At 41.2% G+C, this 20475-nt stretch overlaps 1 protein-coding gene across 1 annotated transcript; it reads right to left on the bottom strand.

Annotated features, from left to right (window-relative positions):
- Positions 1 to 5287: 5287 nt before the first annotated feature.
- pfkla (phosphofructokinase, liver a) lies at positions 5288 to 16363 on the bottom strand. Its single transcript, XM_080038291.1, has 22 exons — positions 15769 to 16363; positions 14931 to 15004; positions 14748 to 14825; positions 12306 to 12495; positions 11871 to 12036; positions 11156 to 11200; positions 10506 to 10614; positions 10220 to 10315; positions 9949 to 10041; positions 9264 to 9389; positions 9103 to 9167; positions 8672 to 8735; positions 8403 to 8549; positions 8230 to 8300; positions 8008 to 8095; positions 7744 to 7896; positions 7102 to 7266; positions 6960 to 7021; positions 6718 to 6829; positions 6501 to 6600; positions 6296 to 6401; positions 5288 to 6211 (listed from the first exon to the last, which is right to left on the bottom strand). Exons 1-22 carry the CDS (start codon positions 15851 to 15853, stop codon positions 6064 to 6066), a joined length of 2343 nt encoding a protein of 780 aa, XP_079894417.1. The 5' UTR covers positions 15854 to 16363; the 3' UTR covers positions 5288 to 6063.
- Between the last annotated feature and the right edge of the window lie 4112 nt (positions 16364 to 20475).

Below are 20475 nucleotides of genomic sequence, written 5' to 3'. Positions count from 1 at the left end.
ATGAAATCAACGAACACATTAAAGGTAGCCTATGTCAACTGTTGTTCTTGTTCAAGTTCTGCACATTGTTATTGTTTTTGGCTTTTTAATTATGTATATTGAATGATCTCAAATAAAATAATAACATACCAAATTAAAATAGGCCTACACATTTTCAACATTTGAAGTAGATATTCTTTCTGTTTCACTGGACAATAATTTTTTTATTTTTTTTATAGATACTTCTTGCCTACATTCTTGCAAACATGATTTCATTCATTTCCTTATGAGTGGCATTAAAAAAGTCTTACATCTAGCGTGCCTTAAAGCAGTACCCTGTATATAAAAGTAGAAATGTGTAGGAAAGACAGGCTAACAAACAGTTTACCATAGTTTTAATATTGTGAAATGGTGTCCTAAAAGAGTTTTTATAAAATGTTGTCATATTTCAGTTTGCAGAGCTGACATTGCTGAGAGGCGGTCTTACATTGAAACACTTCACAGAAATATGACTAAACTTGAGGAAGAAATACGGGCGAAGCAAAGCGCTGTGGTACACAATAAAGCAAATGCTAAAAGGTATGATGACTAGGTAGTGGGCCAAACCATGATTTTTCATTTCATTTTCCTTTATTTATTCTTGAAAGATCAATTGAGGGTTACCCTCTTTTACAATGACGTCGAGACAGATACACAATATACAATGAGAATACATAACAAGCTTACAAAGAGACAACAATTAAAACATTCAGATCAATTGAATACAACAGAACAATAGCCTAATTAAAACAGTTACAAGTGGAGTGGGGCTGATTCAAAATAATAACTTTAAATTGGTTAACAGTTATGAGTGTATTTATTTTAATTTGATGTTATAGGCTGTTCCAGGAGTCAGGGGCACTGTGGCTAAAAGCATTTTTACCAAGGTCAGACCGGGCGTATGGAACATATAACATGAGCATTTCAGTTGAGCGGGTTTGATAAAGCCCATCTGAAATATGCAGCATTGTTGTCAAATAGAGTGGCAGCTTTCCGGTCAGGGCTTTGTATATAAAAATATGCCAATGTGCATCACGTCTCTCTTTAAGAGAGGACCACCCAACCTTTTCATATAAAAGACAATGGTGAGTGTCATAAGCATCTCCTGTAATGAACCTTAAGGCAGAGTGAAAAACGGAGTCTAGGAGTTTAAGACATGATTGAGATGCATGCCTATAAACCACATCACCGTAATCAAGGACAGACATAAAAACTGCCTCAATAATCCTTTTCCTACTGAACAACGGGAAGGTGGCTTTGTTCCTATAAAAATATCCAATCTTTTGTCGCAGACGACAGACAAGATTTTTTATGTGAAATTTAAAAGATACTTTTTCATCTATCCAGATGCCGAGATATTTATATTCAGTGACTCTTTCAATTTGAGATCCATTATTTGTATGAATATTAAGATAATTAAAATGTATAGTTCTTGCTCTGGAGAAACACATATATTTTGTTTTGTCTGTATTAAGAACAAGCCTGAGGTCCACTAGACAGTCCTGCAGGGTGTTAAAAGAGCTCTGAAGGTTCTGAACAGATTGATGGACCGAATCAGAAATGCAATACAGTACAGTGTCGTCAGCATACAAATGGGCTTGACAGTTTTGAAGCGATGAAACAATGTTATTGATGTAAATTGTGAATAGGACTGGACCTAAAATTGAGCCCTGCGGAACACCATTTGTAACTGTTAAAAACTCAGTTTGGTGGCTTCCCAGTTTTACTGACTGCAGTCTATTAGAGAGATAGTCCCTAAACCAGCTACATGTAGAATAATCAAAACCAATATCATGCAGCCTCTTGATAATGAGCCTCCTCATCTCATGATGGATCAAGGTGTGATACATAATCAAAGTTTACATAACATAATCAGTGCAGTGTCTTGCAGTATGGATGCTCATATATTACTGTTTGCCCTCCATGTTATTTAAGCATGAAGACGACTAACAGCCTGCTTCTCCAGTATGAGCAGACACTGAAAGAGGAACTGGAGAGCAGGAGAGCCAGCTACAACCATGACACGTGAGTTCAGTTAGCTCTGATGTTTAATTGTGCTTATTACACTTTTTTGGGCAATTCTAAACAAAGCAGCTGAATTGTTCTTCATTTGTTATCCAACAAGGGAAACCTACGAAGAGAGAATTGCAAGCTATAAGAAGATATACCAGTCGCATAAAGAATATTATTGCCTGAATCCTCTCGCTCAAAACCTCCTCATGCTGCAGGCTGAGAAAGAAGAGGTTGAGTCTAGGCTCAAAGCTTGTGATGATCTAATAACAATGAAACAAAAGGAACTGGACCATCTCACTGGTAATCAACTTTTTACACCATCACAACTTCAAACTGAACATCTTTACAGCTCTTTATATTGTTCTTTTAACTTCTGTCTGACCAGCTCCAGCAGTCAGTTCTACTTCCCCTGAGAAACTACCAGACAGGTATCTTTCACTGAATTTTAAAGATAACAAAGAATGATAGCACACAGCCTCCAGCAAAGCTCAGTTTTTCTCTGATTCACTCCACTTGTCTCCCCAGTGCTTCTGCAACAGAACCAGAGAACCAATCAAATCTTCAGAATGAGGAGGACACTGATTTCTCTGTTGACATCTCCTCTCTTCATCTTAGCCAGACAAAGGTAGTGCAATACCTCATTAAATACTAATAATAGCATTGTAAAGATGATGAAAGTCTTGCAATATTGAAACGTCAAAGATGGAAGCTGGTGATTAACACTTTGATAAACCTGAACATAACTTGCAGGATGGTCATAACACATCTCTAGAGGCGCATGCTGAAGAAACATGTGAGGAAAAGGAGCTGCAGGATCCCAGCACCGCCTGCAGCCCTTCCCAAGAAGAAGCAGCCAATGAGCTTTGGGCATGTCAGCAGCTGGATGGTAAGTCCGATATGTATTGCAGTAAATGCCAGCCTTTTACACATAACATGGCATGTTTGAATGTCGTTGTTACATGAAACCTCATGAGCAGGATATTTATTTCTTCAGAACAAACATGGCCAGACGTGATGCCCACTGATGACCAGGACCAGGGAAGTGGACCAGAGGACCAGGTCTCGGTATTTCTCTACTATACCTAGAATGACCTTAAAGAGGACCTATTATACTACTTTTCTGGTCTTAATTTCTTGTTTTACACTGCTACAGAGCAACCTGACACGAATCACATCACAAAAAACTATGTAGATTTTCGGGAAGCTCTTTCTCTTATTTTGGCGATCCAGCACGTCCTGTCAACACTTGAGTGTGTGTGCTTCGGGCATCTCCGCTCCCTCCGCCTGTGCATCGGCCATCTCCGCTACCCTCCCCCCCTCCTGCAAACCCCACTCCGTTGTGATTGGTTACCTTCCTTCCGGAACACTTTCAGTGGCGGGAAGCGCGAGCATGGACCTATAAGGGTGCGAGGCAGACGCGAACAGGGAAGTGACAGCATTACCATACATGGAAACATCCGCGTGGTCACGTCACAAATTTTTATGCGACGTCACAAATTATGAAAGGGTAGACCGCTTTGAAGACGTGACTTCTCGACTGGCTAGAATAGTGTTTAGTGCTCTGCACAGACACCCCAGACGGTCAGCAGGGAATACGTCGAAATGCATGTAAGTCATTATTTGATAATTTAGTATGGTTAAGCATGACTATGAATCATCATAACAACGTTTATAGGTCATAAAAGTCAAAAAGCATCATAGGTCCTCTTTAAATGCTTACCTTTCTCAATATACCAAAAATATTTTCCCTCTCACCCCTGCAGGTATAGTACCTACTAGTGTACTGTATATTTAAGGGACAATAGCTTTGAGATAACTACCACTAAATAGACTACTGTATCCACCCCCAAAAACTCTTTAGTAATAGGAAACTGATTTCAAAAGTGTAACCTCAGTTGACTTGTTACAAAGAAGCTATTCAACTTGTAGACTACTGATTTTTTAACACCCAGAAAACAACCCTGCATGACCAACTACAGTATTTTTAAAAGATTGGACCTTTTGAAGGCGGGGAGGGCTTAATGCAACAATACTATCGAGTTGCATCATGGGAAAGATAAGAAAGCGTGGTTTAGGAGTTCAACAGTTCAACAGGCTACTAGTGATAAAAAAATGTCAAGAAATCTTACCTTCTGCTGATGTTTTTTAAATCTTTCTATATTTTCTAATTTGTCTCTAATAAGTCCTGTCTTTATTGACCTGAAATATAAATCACTGAAGTACTCTTAAATGGCTCTCAACAACAGCCTGCACGGTCAACACTGTAAATGCCATTTCAAAGTTGGTGAATTTTTGTTTTGCATAGGACCATCAGTCCACATTATCAGACATCGAGGAGGCAGTGGAGGAGGAGGAGATGGAAGAAACAGTTGCTATGGAGGAAGAGCCAGTAACAAGTGGAGAGGCCAACGGGGGACTTGCTGCTTTTCTTCAATCAATATCTGAGTCCTCCACATCAACAGTGAAAACTGTGCCTTCAACCCCAACGTTCCCATTTAAGTAAGGCTTTGTTATCCAACGCCTTGAAACACTGTCAAGACAGCTTCTGAGAACTGTGTTTTCATGTTGTCTTTCAGCTTTAGCCCTGGTGGTTCCCCACATCACGGGACCTCTGACACCAAATCTCCAGCTTTCGATTTCTCTTTCAAATCTGATCCTAGCACCCCGGTCTTCACAGGATTTAAATTTGACGAGGTGAGGAGTGAACAAAAAAAATTATTGATTAGAATGAAATCACACTTGCTTGGTTTTTGAATGACCTCCCGGTTTCTTTACAGGACCCATCTTTCACTTTCACTGGCTCCTTTTTCGACGAGAAGGTACTGTACTGCATTTAAACTTAACCTCTCTTTATAACATTCTGTAACAATCAAAATATCAAATGTTCACTTCTTTTCAGAAAACCACAGAATCAAAGTCTTCAACCTGTAAGTATCGAATCAAATCAAAGCCCTTTCTATTTTCATGATGTGCATTACCTGCTTTGAACTACTGGTTTGTGACATGAATTTGCAGGCCCCGATTTCCTGTTTGGCCAACCAGAGCCAAGTGAGGACTTCCAGCTTCCCTTCACTTCAAAGGGCCCCAAGACAACTAACAAAGATAACACCAAGGATGATTTTCCATTTTCATTCAACTTTTGAGTCAATACAATGTCTTCAATGCTGAATTGTTGTGTTTGTTTGTTCAGATTGTTATTTATTTTCTTTGGTAATGGTAAAGTTCTATAGTTGGTATTTATTTTTCCATTGAATTTATTACCTTTTTTTCTGTTCACACTTCAATTAACATATTTCTAACATTACTACAGTTAAATAACAGTTTATCAACGATATAGCATTAGTATCAAAATAATACACAACAGGTGTTTAAATTTCTTTACAGATTTCTGTTCTGTAAGTACAGTAGTGAAGTTTATTACACTGTATTTAACTGCATATTGATATTTTGTGATATGTTCAGTCGGCATTAAATCCTGAGAAAAGCAGTGTTCCAGTCCTACACAGTGTACAAATAAAAGGAAATCATCATCTCACTGGTCCCATGACTTACATAGTTACATTCTGACATTCTAACATAAATCAGAAAAGCATTTGACACAAACTACAGGAGCACATTCTTTACACATTATAGCTTTTTCTTAAAAGTTTGTGGCTCATTCTAACAAACACTGCAATCAATATATCCATTGTCTGTGCATAAATAAGCAAGGCATTCAAACCACAGAACATACAACTTGCCTTGTATAATACATTAAGTAGTGATTTAAGAACTAAACTAAATTGAAATTTTAGTATGGCACACACAATCTGAATACCTTGTTTTGTAAATGAACTCTAGAATTAAATTTTTACATGATTTATTATACTGTAGCTACTATGACACTGAAAACAGACCTGAGATCAATTTTGGCTTTAAAAGTATTAAGTGATGCAACCACGCATGGCTTCAGATAAAACAATTAGTCTGTTGGAACAAAGGCTGGAAAGAAGGTGGTAAAACAGTTCAGAGACCACACTAGTTTAAGAGAAGTTAGAACCCAGAGTCGATGCTGAGGGACTGTCGAGTCACATGTGCAATCTCTCCTGGGACATATTCACAGAAGCTGGTTTGGTACTTGGCCAACATTTTTAGCATTGGCCGAAGTTTAAACCACCACTGGACTTTAGGCATCCGGTGCCTGAAAAACAAAGGGGTAAATCACATCATCACAAGACTGAAAATAAATGCTTGTCCTTTGACAAAAACAGGGTATTTTGCTTACTCAAAATCAGTGACATCCTTCAGTTCAGTGACAGGGATGAATGACATGACCTTCCCGGTGATGCCAAGCACACACGCTGTATCTGGGGAGTTGGCGAGCAAACGACCTGTAGGGGAAAAGCGGTTGGAATCACAACATAGTGGTTTGGACTTGGGGTTTCTGACCAATTTATTTATGTCAACAATGGCATTTACAGTCAGTCTACCTTGACGGAAGTTTTCAGTCAATCTCTCTGACATCCACTGGATAGCCTTCACACCCAACTTGGTTCCATAATTTCTATCAAAGGGAGAAGGGTTCCCTCCCTATAACACAAACACAAAAGCTTGGGATTAATATGTTGCAAAGCGGTCACTTCGCTTACATTGTCACTATAATTGGACTCAGTTGCAAGTGGATGGATCTTGTCTTGACTGGCTCACCTGCTGAAGGTGTCCCAACACATTGACTCTGCAGTCAAAGACACCCTTCCCCTCCGATGAATACAGCCTATGGATGAAATCTGTGGTGTAGTTCTCATGGCATTTCTCATTCCTGTCAAGACAAATAAAACTTTCTTGACAATTTTCAATATAAGAAGTGGGATATGTTCCTCGTGCTGGACGGTATGACCTTTTTGAATTTGTGTTATGTTTCTTTTGATCTTTGAATTAGTGTTAAATACCTCAGCACTAGACCTCGCTGGATGTCCTCCTTCATCTTTTCAGTTAAATGGTCCACATTGGTCTGTCAAAAGGATGTATAGTTAAAGATGGAAACATTATAAAGTAAAAGAACAAAGAAAATAAAAAAAACAGTAGTCTAACCTTCAGGTCATGGATGTTGAAGGGGTCTTCGAAAATGTAGGCTGCGTCAGCACCCGTGGCTATACCAGTGCAGGTTGCCAGATAGCCACAGTATCCACCCATAGTCTCCACCACAAACACTCGTCTCTTGGTCCCGGAGGCAGACATCTTGATCTTATCGCAACTCTGAAAAATGTAAATTGAAAAATGTCAGTGTGAAAGCGGACAAAGGCAACTGAAAAAGGCAGGCCAGAGTCACAAGTATGGGCCTGGAAGATGAGAAGGGTCAACTTTAGCTTTGACTTTAGCTAATTATCCTTCACCTGTACTTTACTTTGTAGAGTGTGGGGCCCATTATGAAGTCTGCAGAGAGGAGCACCTTGAAAAGACATAAGTTGCTTGTCGCAGGAAGGATTTCTATGCAGGAAGCACTGCTGATGTGTTGTTCAAGTGCTTTTCCCATGTTTGTTGCTTAATATAGATGTACAGCTGTGAGTGCTGCTTGTATCTCCTTCCTCTCAATTCAAGAAACAGTTCCAAACACTGTTTTGTACAGTATACAGGGTTCAAAGAGTATTTACTTTTTACGGCTTGGTTCAGTTTCCTTTCCCTATATCCAAACATCACAGTGGCACTGTTAATTGGCCATCTGCTCAGCATTACCTCCATGGCAGCGTTGACGGCGGTGTCTGCTCCCAGGCTGAAGTCAGTTCCAGGGACGTTGTTGCTGATGGTAGCAGGGATGACACACATGGGGATGCAGAGTTGGTCAAAGCGTCCCCGGGCTTCAAACAGCTGCAGCACGCCTTGGTAGCCCTTTGAAAGTCAAAAAGAGGTAGATTGAAAGCCTCTTTGATGTGACATTGACACTATCAAAGAATATACGAGTAATTATTTTCTGGTTCTTTGGAGGGCTAAGCCTTGTACCTCAAACCCTCCGACTACAAGCAGAGCGGAGATGTTGAACTTGGTGATGGTTTCAACAATTTTTTCCATGTACTTGTCGGGAAGAGTACTGAAAGAGAAACAGAAATGACAGATCTTTAAAGAGGCCAACTATCAAAATTAAATATCGAAGGCAATTTGCGCCTCACTGTGAGTCACAGCCTGTGAGATTTTTGTTGTTGTGATTATTGCCCTGTTGCTCACCGTTTGGTCCCCAGCAGCGAGCCCCCTTGGCCCGTCCATCCTGCAAAACTCTTCCATTCCATCCGTTTAACCTGCAGAAAGACAGGAGTCAGTGCTGAAAATATTTCCCTTCAGCCTTGTAGCTGTGACATGTTGCCAAAATATGCTATTGATATGTGGGTAAAAGCCCTCACCGCTCCAATGGCAAGTCCTTGGAAGCCATTGCTGACAGCGTAGACTTTGTGTCCATGAGTCATCGCTAACCTAGCAGCAGACCGCACTGCCGCATTCATCCCTGGAGCTGGAGCTCCCACATTCAGAATAGCCAAAGAGAAATTACTCTGAGGGAACAAGGGATGGATATTAACAAGCACATTTGAGTTAGACAGTGTGTATGTGTGTTTTTGTGTGTGTGTGTTTTGTGTGTGTGTATTTTTGTGTGTGTGTTTGTTTGTATCGTTACCTCAGACTTGGCAGGCTTCGGGAAAGCAAGAAGCTTGTAGATGTTCCAGTTGTTCTCAAAACTCCTGCAAGAAATTCACAATTAATTTTTTACCTTGTCTTTTTTATTATTTGCACTGAATTAACAACACATTTGTTTGCATGAAAACATAAATATGAATGAATAATTTAACAAGGGACTAACACAAATGTGATGAAATTGGGTAACACTTTACAATAAGGTACACAAAAAAAGAGTAGTTACCCTTTTAAAAAGGGTAGTTTACCTTTTAAAAAGGTTAGTTTACCTTTTTAAAAGGTAAACTTACCTTTTTAAAAGGGTAACTACTCTTTTTTTGTGTACCTTATTGTAAAGTGTTACCTGAAATTGCATCATAACATAGTTAACTTGATTTTAATATACAAATAAAATGTGGAATTCTCAGCACTCACCCTCCACGCAGTTTGACAGCCTCGTCAAACCTCTTCTCGTTCATGGCCTTCTGCACCAGCTTAGTCTGCAAACGATGGTACAGATGAAAAATACAGCAACCTCCCTCTGTCTGCGAGTATGTCAGTTAAAGTCAATTATAGAAGAGAGAAGAGCGACTCACCATCTCCACACACTCCATCAGAGGCAGACGAACAGTGTGGTTACCGGACAGGCCGATGACACAGGCTGGGGTGTCAGGAGAGGCCTCCATCAGCGCAATCACCGCCTCAATGCCCAATTTACTGCTCTGAAAACGAAACACATCCATTTGCACGGAAAAATTATAAGAGTCTTGTATTTGTACTGTATGATTTGTTTGAAAACCGCTCACACACGATTTTGTTGTCTAAATCAGTCACATTTCTCCCAGGATCATTTCTTAAATGTATATGTTTGCTCACTAAATTTGACATTCATCGCGCAGTCGGATTGGGTAAACATCAGCTAGTGAGTGCATTCAAATTGTCCGGTTAATTTCTCACTCAAAATGTACTGGCGCAGGTGCATTAAATAGTGCCACGGATTGTAAAAATGGTTACCAGTGGATAACCCTATTGATGATTCAGCTGTTCTCTGACCAGATCGGTTTGTGGTGACTTGTTGAACCATTTTTAATGGAAACCTACCAACCAATCAGAAATGTCCCTGCCCATGGTAAATTCTTGCATTATGGCTATGAGAGGCATGTTGGACGATTGTAGGATGTTCAAACTATTGCTGAAATGAGAATTTGTGTGTACATGTTTTCATGTGTCACAGCTGCTTTTATATTGTTGCAATAATGATCAAAATGTTGTCCAACTCACCAGTGTTCTGTCAAAGGCTGAAGGAGTTCCTCCTCGCTGAACATGGCCAAGTACTGTCACTCTGGTATCGTAACCCAGCCTATTTTCCAACAGCTTCAAATAGACATGGGAACAATATGGTGTATTATTGGTCAGACATTTTGCAAGTATACACAACAGTCATGTCCTTTGGAGAGGAAACTCTCTCAAAAGCACTTTACAAACCTTAGTTTGAGGCTTGCCAACCATCAATCAAACATCCCTGGGCCTTCAAAAAAATCTTTGGACTTACATCTTTCACATCATTTGAGGTGATGGGCTTGCCGTTAATGTCGATGGCTCCTTCTGCGATGATCACAATGTTGAGTCTTGACCCAGATACGCGGCTCTGGAGGAAAACAGATGGGGAAATATTAGTGAGTCAGTATACACAAACATGCTTATGCTCCTTTATTCCTGAAATGCATGCAGAACAAAGACTATCTCCATTTCTCTAACTTTAAAACAGATGAACCTCTCCTGTGAATACGTATGTGCCTGGGGCTTATATTCAGTCTCGACAAGTTTTCATGTCTTACCTTTTCTAGGCGGGAACACATGCGGTCCTCCCAGCCGTCCAGAGGAGGAGCCTCTGGAATGAAGAGCCAGTCTGCACCGGATGCCAGAGCTGACACCAAGGCCAGATATCTAGAATAACGGCCCACACAGTTATATATTTTATTCAGTGGCAGGGTATATGAAACAGCTATGGAAGCCAATTTTATATTGATTAGTTTAATTCTACTCTTGTCTCTACATTCATTATTTGATCATTGTATGAAGTGTAGTTCCTATCATTTTAACTACTGATGTATCCTGTCTGGAGTTTCTATTGTAATTAAATCAGTCTGATTGGGCTGACACCCTAGGTGTGGGCCATCATGGAAACTCCCAGATTAAGATGTCATCAAGAACCAAACTTGATTGTTCCATTGTTATTCTACCTATCTGACCATGTCAACCATTCTGTGTAAAGCAGCTCATTTTGTGTGTACAACTCAGAGAAAGAACCTGGCATTGCTCTGAGTAGGATGCTCTGGTCTTCTCTCCATGCATGAATGCTGACCATAATCATCTGTATTGTCTTTTGGAACTAAGTAAAGATTTGTTTTCATATTGGACTATAGTGAAGTTGTCTTCAACATAAAATCTTCTTCCACACAGACCAATGAATCAGAGCGTTACTCACCCACAGTGTCGCCCCATGACTTCCAGAACAAAGGTGCGCTGGTGGCTGTAGGAGGTAAGAATGTATATTCAAAACATGATAATGAACATTTGCAGTGGCTATGTGAGTGTGCAGGCAAATAGAAAATTCCATATTGTAGCAACAACTTGCAGAGATCCGATGGAGCATGTCTGGGCAAGATCATGCCAAACATGCATGAACGGAGTTGCGTTAGAGAAAACTTGGCTTAGACAACTGCATTCCTTTATCTCATTACAGCTGTAATATGCAGCAGCAAAATCACATTAAGATTAAGTCTGATATAAGACCACGACTAACAAATATTTTTAGAATCAATACGCAGAATATAATTTTTGTGTCAACAGTTTACCACCCTAAATTAGTTTTATCTTTTATTATTTCCAAACAGTTGCCATTTCATAGTCAACTTATGATCAACTAATCAAATGATTGTTTCAGGTCTAGTCGAATATGAATATTTCAATTACTGCTACAATTCTATCTGTTTACATAGTATGCATTAAAATACCACTGTGTTCTTGTTATCGTCCAGGACTCACAGTGTATGATGTTAGAATTGCTAAAAAAAATTATATTACTTTTGCCGGTGACCTAAATAAATGCTTTGATAAAATACCAGCTGTTTCAGTGAGGCCATTGTTCAATATAGACATATATATAGAATCATTTATAGCTATAGCACACAGTGTCTGACCTTTGTGCCGTGGTCATGATAGCATCAATAATCTCCATGATGCGGTGCAGTGCAGAGTCTGCACCGATGGTCATGTCGGTGCCGCAGAAGTCGTTATCGATGGAGCCGACCAGCCCGACGATATTCAGGTGGTTATGCTTCTCAGCAAGAGTGTCAGTGATCCTCCCTGTAGGAGCACACATACATAATATTGTTGAAGACATTAATACACTTGCAGTTTACTGTCATATACACCAAATAAAGCGTGATTCACAAATATAAATGGTAACTCTACGCTGCTTACCCTAACCCTCTTTAACAGTGTTGATGTGAAATTATACAAAATCAATCTCATTCCCTGGACTATGACCAATGTATTTTACTCAGAATGAGAACACAATGAGGGTCAACGCAGTGACCAAGTTGACAATGATTAATTATCTAGGGGCACTTTACCTTTAGTGACGAGCTCAGCGAGCAGATCGCTCCACTCACTGCGGAAGATGTTGGCTCCGGTGAGGCTGCCGTCTCCGCCACACACACACAGGTTGGTGATGCCTCTCTTCACCAGGTTGAATGCAGCGGCCAGCCTGCCCTCCCGGGTTGTGAAGACCTTGCACCGGGCACTACCTATCACGGTCCCGCCCTGCGGTCGTATCACAAGTCACAAACCAAGTCATGTCAAATGGGAACTTGTAAACATGGGACTTGAGAAACGGCAGAATTGTTAAGACGATTACACACAGGGTATCAAAAGATTAATCTAAGGGGGTTGTGAGATCAGTATTAGAGTTAAAAAAACATTTTGCTACATGACATTAGCCCTCTATGGCATGAATATTTCACCCCACTTTGTGGGAGCTTGGGGGTCCCTGTTGGTATAGCCATCAAAAAATCTGCAACACCACTCAGATTTGGGTTTGTTGCCTCAGAGCAACACTGTGCTATGAGGGTACAAAATCACCAAGGTTTGCTATAATACACAGGATAATTGGAATATAGAAAAACAAGAAAAATTAGCATCAAAATAGTGTGTGTGTGTGTGTGTGTGTGTGTGTGTGTGGCTGAGCCGGGTTTGTGTGAGAATGGGTGTGTGTGTTGTGTATATCTGTGTGTGAGAGTTGTTAGTGTGGGTGTGTCGGGTTGTGTGATACCATACCCCTGATACCATACCGTTCTAATTTATTGATTATTCTGTCATGATTTATGACAGCGAGTATTGCTGACGTGAGTCACTAGCGTGAAACTACACTATTCTCCGAAAATTGACTACAACAAGCGCTCGTTTGATCCATGCGTTCTTTTCATATTAATTTTAATCAGGTTGTCGCCAACAGAGTGAGAATCACTCCTATATATCCCAATTCAGATGTGGAATAAAAAGAGGCTACACTTATGTTGATGTTGAAATGAACTGCCCCCAGTAACTTCATTAAATGTGAAGTTGGTATTTTATTTTCTTATGGTGTAAATTATGTGCTACGAAAATAACTATTATGATGTTGGTCTTTTATGAGTTCTTTATTATCTTAATGGGGAGGGGAGGGGGGTATTATGTTTTAGCCGAGTTAAATCTTCCTCTCTTCTCCTCTCCTCTCTTCTGTTTTACCTCTCGTTCGTATTCGTGTAGAGTCGGTAAACTCCGGCGGTGACCTGTTGCTTTAAATCTTGCCGCCGTAAAGGATTATGGGATACCACTATCTCCTTTCCTTTAGCATAGGTTGGTCCGGAGTAACCTATGCTAAAAGAGGGTTAAAGGATGGATCGAGGCTCCTTTCCTATGCCTTTCCTAAGCATTTTGAGAATTCGGATCACCTATCTGCCGAGTACTTCCGGGTCATCTCGATAGGAAAGGAAATTTCCTATGCTAAAAATACTATTCGGATAGGACCCTGTAGTAGTAATAGTAAAGTAAAAAACTTTTGATTATCACAGAATTATGTATGAGAGCACATAGCTTCACTTAGTGATAATGCTGAACAAAAGTTGTCTAACTGCATATTGTTGCCCTCAGGCAACAAACAGAAAAACACAGTTTTAGTATATAAATAAAAATAAAATTAGTCTTTAAACAATCAAACATATGTCTTTACATACTTATGCACATGCCCATATTGTTTACTATAAAATTATTGCAATCTAAAGACATTTAGCAGTGATATTCAACATGCCAATTTGAGGCGCTGTGTCCCATGCAAGTTCGGTTCCTAGAAGCCTGCTGCAACCCCAGATAAAATGCCACACCCACTTTTGCCCCTCATTTCATTGGACAGAGACATGTCAGGTGATATTATAAATATGTTTTGGGTTTTTTTCAATTAAAGGGCCTGTGTGATGACTAAAATAGTGGTTTGTTGCCTGAGGGCAACGCCATGCCATAGAGGGTTAGGTTCATTAGGCAAAATGTTGTTAAACACAAAAGCTAATAACAAACAACCAGTTGCTTTAAAAAAGAAACAGACAACTACTGTAATGCAAAAAGGACAGGGATATTTCTCATTATATTCTTTAAATGGTGCAACGTGCTGCCTTTTAGACTGATTACTAGGCTTAAAGCACATGCAGCAAGGCCCCTTACCAGGTTATAACCACTAACCAGTATAACACAGGAATGAAGAGAACAACTGAAAGGAACTGGCTGAAATAATACAACTCCTATTGAAACCATAACAAATAAAGAAAAATAGAGAGAGACATTTAGGACCAGAAAAAAACACACAACAATTTGTGAATCATCATAAAATGAAGGCACAGTAGGCCCTTTTCACAGCAGAGATGTTTAGACATTAGACACAATGAATGCTCGTTGCAACAGCTGAACAGAGCAGGCCAAAACGGTCTGCAGTGGAAATAGGCCTATTATAGCTTCCGTTACGCTCAATCATATTTATAACCTACCAGTTGGATGATGTTGGTCACACTTTGCCAGTTTGCCAGTTTGATGTTGTCTCCCCCATCCACCAGACCCTGGTATCCCTAAGAAGTGGAAGACGTTTTCAAATTGTAAGTCAAGCAAAAGTAAAGACCTGACTAATTGTGTATTTGTTAAATATTTCATACAGAATAAAACAGCTTGTTTACCTCATAAATAAGATAGACCTTGGCCCCCACATAGATGCCCATTCTGGTCACGGCTCGGACGGCTGCATTCATCCCTGGGTCAAACGAAGGGCACATTAATATTACAATCACCGTAGTTCATCCTGGCATTACACACATGTTGTTGCACCATCGCCCTGCATGAGGAAATCAAACCCTGTGGTGGATACATATTACCCTATTACATCCATGTTGTGCAAAGAGTCTAGGAATCTAGGAACGAAGTGTATTTAGAAGACCAAAAGTAGAAGTACTCACTCTGCAGAATGGCCCATTTTGGATTAGGGTATTCTTCCATCATTACATTTGAATTAATTACCTAATAATACCTCATCTCATTTAATCCTATAATAACACATCACACTGTATTTGGTGATTGTATATTGTCAATCTGAATCTGCAAAGTAAGAACCTAGAAACTAGAGTCATCAAAAGCATACTGGAGTAAATAAAAGATTTGTCCTTGAGTTGTAGTGGAGAAAGAGTAACAGAAAATGTAATACTCGAGTAAAGTACAAGGAGCTACAGCTACTCAAATGTAGGCTACAGTAGGCCTTCCAACACGGTGATGTGTACATTACCAGTATAGCCTACATGCATGACATCTGACCCGTGATTCAGATCTGAAGGTTAAACAGCTGATAGCCTACTGTCCAACTGTCATTGTGACCAGGTATCAGGTTTTGCTCATTAACAAAGTGCTGTTACTTCCTGCTTCTGCAAAAATTGATTGCAGACACGTAGCTAAAGTCTACCAGATAACTGAAATATACCAATAACTTGGCGTTGTTTGTATAGGCCTATTGCAATTCTCCGTCACCTTGTGCATCTCCCCCGCTGGTCAACAACGCCATGGCCCGACCAGCCCCCGTCATCTTCAGCTTCTCCAGGTCCATCGAACACATCTCGAGCCCCGCAGTTCACAGCAGCGACACCGGGCCAAAGTGAAGGAAATTCCGACGTTTAAGGGAGTGGTTCGTATCGATAAAACCGTGCTCAATCCAGATGTCGCTTCCTTATTGTTGGGTGGGGTAGGTAAACCCTCAGAAGACAAACAGCAGGTCCAATCCCAAATGACTCCCGACCTTATATGCACTCCCACTCCGTGGGCGAGTATCGCTGTCACTCGCTGTTGAGTGAATGATACTCGATCGTTAAGGGGGAGGGTAGCCTCATGGACCTATAAGGGTCTACAGCCTGATAACAACGGCGCGGCTTCCGCAAACCCTCGCCTTTGTCAGACGGAAACAGGAAAAGCCTGTCTCAACCTGGGATTAACAAGTGGACAGCCCTCAGTCCGTGTGTTCACACTTGCATTTTTAAATGTGACTTCTTTTTCTAGGCTACTTGTGATCCGATTCCATTTACCCGCGCTGTATCAACACGCCTGCCTACATATTTTCCGTTTGCATTGCTGTTTTTAACCGGTGGGGTTCAAACAAGAAAACATACAGGGCTGTACAGTGCCACAGTTTTAATTGCATTTGCTATTAAAATGCAGTAGGCCTATGCGAAGATATAATTACCAGTCTAGGTTGACAAGATAGGCTACTGTCTCGTTTAGACAAGGAGGAGCTATGTACAACACTGCTTAGGGCTCTGCATTAACACTCGCCAAATGCAGGTACACAGGCCTATCATAGATAGTAGGATATATAAAAGTAAAAACTCTTAGGCGAGTAAGTTACGCCACTTTGGCTGGTGAAAGATGCGTGTTTGCGGGGTGGGTTTTGTAACGTCTAATACACTCTTGTCACCACCATCAGTAGCCTACACGGCTTTATGCACTGCAGTTAAGTTACTTTACGTGCGAACAGAATATTGTCTGTGCGCCTTCACATTAAAAGCCTATTATCAGCCAAACGCGAGTTGACTTTTATTTTAAAGCAGATAAGAACAGGAAGTCGTTGCCTTGCAGCTCTTAAATCAACAGTAGCGATTTTCGTGTTTTCAGATTTACGCAGTGAAATGAAAACAGAGGACAGAAAGCGTAATTTGCAAATAAATAAAGAGGGAGTAGTTGCAGTGTTTTTAGACATTGAAAAGGCTTATGACATGTTGTGGAAGGAGGGGCTAATCATTAAGCTGTATGATGCAGGGGTTAGAGGTCGTATGCCCAACTGGGTACAGGACTTTTTAAAGAACAGGGTCATTCAGGTTAGGGTGGGGGAGGTGATGTCGAATGGCACATGCATTGAGAATGGAACGCCACAGGGAAGTGTATAATAAGTCCAGTTTTATTTAATGTAGGCCTAATGGTGAATGACATTTTTAAAGACATTGGATCAGGGTTTGGTTTCTCATTGTTTGCGGATGACGGAACAGTGTGGAAAAGAGGCAGGAACATCAAACACATAACAGAGAAAATACAGGAGGCATTATTAGATAAAAGGTTTCAAGGTTTGCAAATGTATGGGCAAGCAGTAAAGAGGGTAAAATAGTTTAAATTATTGGGAGTAGTTTGTGATGAAAGAATGACTTATAAAAAACATATAGACAGTATTTTGAGCAAGTGTGGAAAAGTTATAAATGTCATGCGGTCCCTATCAGGAAGTTTGTGGGGTGCTGGCCAAGATACACAGATGATGATTTACAGGGCAATGGTCAGACCGAGGATACACTATGGGTGTTAGTGTTACGGGACGGCAGCAAAAACAATTCTTAAGAGACTAGATGTAGTGCAGGCAAAGGCACTGAGAGTTGTCTGTGGGGCCTTCTGTTTGACCCCAATTGCAGCCTTACTTGTAGAAATGGGGGAGACCCCATTGGGTATCAGAAGGTCTAAGCTGGCAATGCAGTATATCTGTAAATTAAAGGGACATCAAGGGGAGAATGTGGGTGAGCTGGCTTTGGAAGGTGCATGGCAGTGGGGAGGAGCAAGAGTGAAAAGGGAATGTTTAATTTTTAAAGTCAATGAGGAAATGGGGAGGATGGAGTTTGGGGAGGAGGGGGTGGCCCCTGTAGTTCACTGGCCAACTATACCACCATGGATTCTACTAGTGCCAGAGATAGATCTAAGTGTGTTAGCTCACGAGAGAACTGCAACATTTGGGGGCATTATAAAGGAAAGGCTAAATAACAAATGGGGACAGTACATACACATTTACACTGATGGGGCTCAAGATCCAATAACTGGGAAGTCTGGGTTTGCTTTTTGCATCCCAGATTTGGATGTTGTCAAATATAGGCGACGGTCTGAGGGGGTTTCAGTTTTCACCACAGAGCTGCTTGCAATTATGCAGTGGGTGGAGGAGGTCAGGCCAGGTCAAGCCAGGGCCAGTTGTGACATGCTCTGACTGACAGCTTCAGTGCTGATGATATTGAGGGAGGGAGGGAGGGCTTGGAGCCAGGTCGGACCTGCTTCTTACCCTGATGTACAGGATTGAGCAGCTGGGAGATTCACAGAGACACACACACACACACACACACACACACACACACACACACACACACACACACACACACACACACACACACACACACACACACACAAAGAGAGACACACACACACACACACACTCTCTCTCTCACGCACACACACACACATACACACGCACACACACACACACACACACACACACACGGTCACACACACACAGAGACACACATACACTAATGCCTCGTTTCCACCGAGCAGAGCGGGTCGGATCGGAGCGGTTCGGTCCGGGTAGTTTGGCTTTTCATTTGCCAAAAGTTGGGTAGGGTACGGTTTAAGCGCACCTAACCGCTCTGAGCCGCTCCCGATCTCAGTACTCCTCCGTAGGGGTACTAGCGGCCTGAAAGCGGGCCGAAAATGCATGAGAAGGCGGAGCTACACACTGCCGTCATTTGATTGGTCGAAAGAATCATTTCCGCCATGTGTAGATCTCGGCAAGAGTGAAGAGAGTCTTGTGTTTTGGCGAAAATGTGAGCACAGCTCTGTTTATTGTGTGGTGTTTTTCCTCGTCAATAAATTAATCAGTTGGTTACACTGTGTCCCATAGTCACGTAGCTGCCGCAGCCAGCACTGTTTGTTCGCTCACTGTCTCTATGAGTTGCGCCGAGCGGTCTCTGTGTGTTTACGCCATAGATAGTAAAATACACGCTCACAACAACACGGGGGGAATAAATAAAGAAGCGGCTGGTTTGAATCATTTCCGCCGTTTGTAGTCACCTCGGCTAGAGTGAAGAGAGTTTGGGCGAAAATGTGAGCGCGGCACTGTATTGTGTGGTGTTTTTCCTCGTCATTAAATGAATCAGTTGGCTACACTGTGTCCCACTGCTACGATGTCACGTAGCTGCCGCAGCCAGTGCTGTTCGCTCACTGTCTCTATCAGTTGCACCGAGCCGTCTCTGTGCTCACAACACGGGGGAATAAATAAAGAAGCGGCTGGTTTGACCAAGCAAAAACAAGAGACCGCTGGCTTGACCACAGTTGTTCCCACAGCCCGATAGTTTGACCCACATTCTGGCGGCGGCTATCGCAGTCCAGCCTAAACCCCGCCCTACCAGTAAAGGTAGGGTCGGCGGTGGAAACAACACCGAGATTCTTAAAAGTGAGCTGTCCCGCTCTGAGCCGCTCCGATCCGACCCGCTCTACTCGGTGGAAACGAGGCATATCTCTCTCTCTCACACACACACACACACACACACACACACACACACACACATTATGTAAAACATGACTTCTCCTTTTAACATGTAAATGCTCTGGCCGTTCAGTGACCACGTAAACAATCACCCAGCCTCAACGTCTCTGGTGTTTAGATCCCAATCACTGATGTCCTGATGGCTGGAAATGTACTTAATCACAACAGATACTGGCTTTAGTGGATACTTTTAACTGATTAAGACCTGAATAGGCCCTAAAAAAAACTAGCATTGTCTCAGAAACAACTTCCGAAAAACCTGTAAAACGTTTTCTATAATTATTTCTTTCTCTCAGAAAAATAACTAGCCTTTTTGCCCTATAATCAGAATCAGAATCCTTTTATTGTAATTGTACAGTGTACAACGAAATTGCAGCAGGATCCCAGTAAACACACAATGTAAAAATTGTTTAAAAAAATTCATTGAGAATTGAAAAATGTAATGCAAGTTGTGAACTTTTAACTGAAAATGTACTAAATCACAACGAATACTGCAGATTTAGTTATAGTGGATTCTTTTAACTGATTAGACCTGAATAGACCATAAAAAAACTAGTATAGTCTCAGAATAACTTTAGAATGACCTGAAAAGCGTTTTCTAAAATTATTTATTTCTCTCAAAAAAATAACTAATTTTATAACTGTTTATAACTCACTTTAAAACCTATTTTTCTGCATTTATTCATTCAAACGTATGAAGGAAATGTGAGACTTGGCGTGGGGGGAGGGGGGGTTTGGGGCACAGGTGCGGACCCAGGGGTGTCTTAAAGTTATCCCCGGAGGGATAACCACAAAATCGCACAAGCGACTACAGGGGAGGGGGAGAAAACAAAAAGCACAAGGCTACCTTTTAATAACCAAACTAAAGTGAGAACCAAACCACTGCTGCCAAGCAGCTG

The sequence above is a fragment of the Ammodytes marinus genome (genome assembly GCF_949987685.1).
Source record: "Ammodytes marinus genome assembly, chromosome: 12".
Classification (NCBI taxonomy): Eukaryota; Metazoa; Chordata; class Actinopteri; order Uranoscopiformes; family Ammodytidae; genus Ammodytes; species Ammodytes marinus.
This window is presented reverse-complemented; position numbering and strand designations above follow the sequence as displayed.

Bases quoted from the DNA above. Each gene is read 5' to 3' on its own strand.
- pfkla (XM_080038291.1), bottom strand. From the start codon at position 15,853: ATGTGTTCGATGGACCTGGAGAAGCTGAAGATGACGGGGGCTGGTCGG. The intron at 10,615-11,155 runs GTGAGTAACGCT...CCGTTATTCTAG, and splicing joins GTCATGGGGCGACACTGTGG to ATATCTGGCCTTGGTGTCAG. The intron at 8,301-8,402 runs GTGAGGGCTTTT...GTCTTTCTGCAG, and splicing joins AAGGACTTGCCATTGGAGCG to GTTAAACGGATGGAATGGAA.